General features: G+C 59.1%; 1 protein-coding gene across 8 annotated transcripts in view; it reads left to right on the top strand.

The window, feature by feature from the left end:
• Window positions 1-3,367, top strand: part of FLYWCH1 (FLYWCH-type zinc finger 1) — a 27,763-nt gene that overhangs the window by 21,235 nt on the left and 3,161 nt on the right. For 7 of the 8 annotated variants that reach the window (XM_040635466.1, XM_040635465.1, XM_040635464.1 and 4 more), the window contains one exon: window positions 3,006-3,070. In XM_040635466.1, the coding sequence (XP_040491400.1) occupies window positions 3,006-3,070 (65 nt within the window). Of the gene's footprint in view, window positions 1-184; window positions 449-1,308; window positions 1,582-3,005; window positions 3,071-3,367 lie in introns of all 8 variants that reach the window. The other variant, XM_040635469.1, reaches the window with a different exon arrangement.

Here is a 3,367-nt window from a genome sequence, read left to right as displayed (position 1 = left end):
CCTCCTGCCCCTCCCCTCCTCACCTCAGTCCTGCTGTCTCAGGGCGGAGTCCTCCCGGGTCTGCTCCGCCCAGGAGCTATGCTGCTCTTGCTTTGAGAACAGGGGCCCCCATCACCTCACCGCTGAACTCCAAGACCTAGCTCCCAGCTCTCCGCCCCCACCCACCTCTCCCGTTTCTCCCCAGGAGGCCCTGAGTTCCTGAGGACCCCTCTGGGGGGCAGCTTCCTGGTGTACGAGTCCTTCCTCTACAGGCGGGAGAAGGCGGCCGGGGAGAAGGTGTACTGGACGTGCCGGGACCAGGCCCGCATGGGCTGCCGCAGCCGGGCCATCACGCAGGGCCAGCGGGTGATGGTGATGCGCAGACACTGCCACCCGCCCGACCTGGGGGGCCTGGAGGCCCTGAGGCAGAGGGAGCAGATCCCCAGCCCAGCCCAGAGGGAAGGCTCAGGTGCGGGTGAGAGGGTATGGAGCGGGGCAGGTGCTCCTGTGGACCCTCTGTCCGCAGCCCTGTGCCTGGTGGGGTCTAGCCACCCGCAGCGTGAGCTCCCTAAGGCAGGGCTGCACGGGGGCTCCACACTCATGGCCGGTGCTAGTCTGGGATTGCCTGGCTGGAGAGAAACCCACGCAGACAGCTGGAGGGAAGGGGGTGGGGTGGCATGATCTCCCACAGGAAGTGCTCAGCACCCATTTATGGGGCGATGCTCTTGGACCTCAGGGATCCTCTGTCTCCCCTCTCTGGGTCTCTCATGCCTGTTTTCCTCCCTCACCCCCAGTTCCCTCTAGCCACCCAAACCCCAACAGCGCATGACATTTCAATTCAAGGTCTTAAAAGCCTCAAGAGAGAGTCGATTGTTTGCCAGCTGGCCAAGGGGAGGGTGGACACAGAGCCAGGAGGCTCCCTGTGCATGGCCCCAACCAGCCATGGGCTCCGCTGAATGTTCCAGCCCAGCCTCTGACTGGGGTGCTCGCCAGCAAGTGTGGAATCCAAGCCGGGTCAGGAGAGGCCTGCAGGAAAGCAGGGCCAGCCTCCCAGGCAGCACCAAAGCCCCGAGAAGGAGACAGCCTGTCTGTCCTCGAGGCTGTCAGGGCCACGGGCCCTGGGCTGGCAGCTGGAGCTGCAGCCCTCAGGGCCCCACAGCATAGGCTGGTGTGGAGGCAGAGAGCGGAGCGGGTTCGGGGGCAGGGGGGGCGGGGATTGCGGTTTCCTGGGGCAGGCTGGTGGCGCAAAGGAAACGGCCTCTGTCCCTGGCGCCCAGGCTCTGCACCCTGCTTCTGAGCCGCCCCGTTCATGCTGCCACTTCCTTCCAGGAACCCTCCGGCCTCTGGAGTTCCTGAGGACGTCCCTCGGGGGCAGGTTCCTGGTGTACGAGTCCTTCCTCTACAGAAAGGAGAAGGCGGCCGGGGAGAAGGTGTACTGGATGTGCCGGGACCAGGCCCGGTTGGGCTGCCGCAGCCGGGCCATCACGCAGGGCCAGCTGGTGACGGTGATGCGTAGCCATTGCCACCTGCCTGACCTGGCAGGCCTGGAGGCCCTGAGGCAGCGGGAGCGGCTCCCCAGCGTGGTCCAGCAGGAGGACCCAGGTGCAGACAGGGATGGGGGTCACAGGGGGGAGTATAAAAGAGCTGTAGGCGTCTCGACTCTCCCAGCCTGAGGTTCAGACACCTCAAGGGACACACACCATCTGAGGAGCTTGGTGCCCTGGCCTTCCTACCTTTCCAGAGTCTTCTATCTGTCCTGTGCGCTGGCGCCTTCTCTGGAACCTGGAAACACCCCAGATCCGTCCCATTCTCAAAGCGACTCCCCTTCTAATTCACTTCCTCTCCTTTCCTTTATCCTAAGAGGTCTTAACTGGTTACAGATCAGTCTCTTGAAAATCAGATGAAAAAACAGACTGCTCCAGAAGAGTGTGTTAATATTTGTGTGTACCCACACACACACGCATGCACACACATGCACGTGGGCACACACGTGCACAATGCATGCACACACACTCATGCACACGCACACATGCGTATACGCATGCACACGCACACGGGCACACACACATGTACACTCATAAGGTTTTGCCAAGACTTAATTTTATTGAACTGAAAATGGGTTCCCTTGACATAAACAGAATAGAAAACCAGTTATTAGGAAGCGTTTTTGTGTTTCATATTAGTTTCATATTAGCTCCCCCTGCTTGTGCTCTCTGTCAAATAAATAAATAATCTTTAAGATTATTGGAGAGAGAAAGAGCGAGAGAGAGAGAGAAGGAGCAGGGGGACGGGACAGAGGGAGAAGCAGGCTCCCTGCTGAGTGGGAAGCAAGATGCAGGGCTTGATCCCCTGACTCCAGGACCATAACCTGAGCCGAAGGCAGCTGCTTAACTGACTGAACCACCCAGGTGCCCGCAATAAATAATCTTTAAAAAAAAGAGAAGAAATAGAAGTTGTGGGACGCCTGTGGCACATTTGAGGGTAGTTTGGTTCGATGTGTCGTTCAGGTCTGCTCTGCTGAATGACAGGGGCTGAACGCTGACTCTCAGGGTCCCAGATAGCTTCTTTCACCAGGCACAGGTAGTTTGGGGTGTCAGAAAACCAGGATTCCCAGTGACTGCCCCAATCGGAGTCGTTCCACCCAGTTTTCTTTATCCTCAAGGCCTTAAGGTCATCATGACAAAGTGTGTACCTTTGGCTCTAGCAGCTTCAACAAGAAAATTAACGGGGCGCCTGCTCGGCTTGGTCAGTAGAACCTGTGACTCTTGATCTCCGGGTTGTGAGTTCAAGGCCCATGTTGGGTGTAGAGATGACTTAAAAATAGAAAAGGGGGGGCGCCTGGGTGGCTCAGTCTTGGTTAAGTGTCTGACTCTTGATCTCCGCTCAGGTCTGGATCTCAGGGTGTGAGTTCAGGCCCCGTGTTAGGCTCTATGCTGGGCGTGGAGCCTACTTTAAAAAATAATGAAAAAGAAAAGAAAATCTTACACAAGAATTATTAACCCGTGTTTTCAACGTTCTTTCCTCAGAAAAGATGAAACTTCCGCCGGAAGCGCAGCTGTGCGTCCAGCCCGAGTGGCCGGCCTGCCGGCAGGTGTGTGCCTAACAGCTGTCTCGCGCACTCAGGCGCCCGGCGCGCGGTTGGTGACGGCCACAAACGCTTACTGCGCCGCACAGTGTCTGTGGGCAAGGCGTCAGGAGTGGGTGGGCTGGGGGTCCTGGCACGGGGTCTCTGCCGAGCTTGGAGGAGAGATGGGGCCCAGGGCTGCGGCCGCCGGAAGGCCTGTGGGGGCTGAGGAGCCCCTTCCAGGCGCCCCTCCATCACGACAGCTGTCTCCCCGCCGGACCAGGGTCCGAGGGGGGCAGCGGAGCGAGGCGAGGGGGGGGGGGG

Source organism: Ursus maritimus, unplaced genomic scaffold, assembly GCF_017311325.1.
Source record: "Ursus maritimus isolate PB19 unplaced genomic scaffold, ASM1731132v1 scaffold_2, whole genome shotgun sequence".
Lineage (NCBI taxonomy): Eukaryota > Metazoa > Chordata > Mammalia > Carnivora > Ursidae > Ursus > Ursus maritimus.
This window is presented reverse-complemented; position numbering and strand designations above follow the sequence as displayed.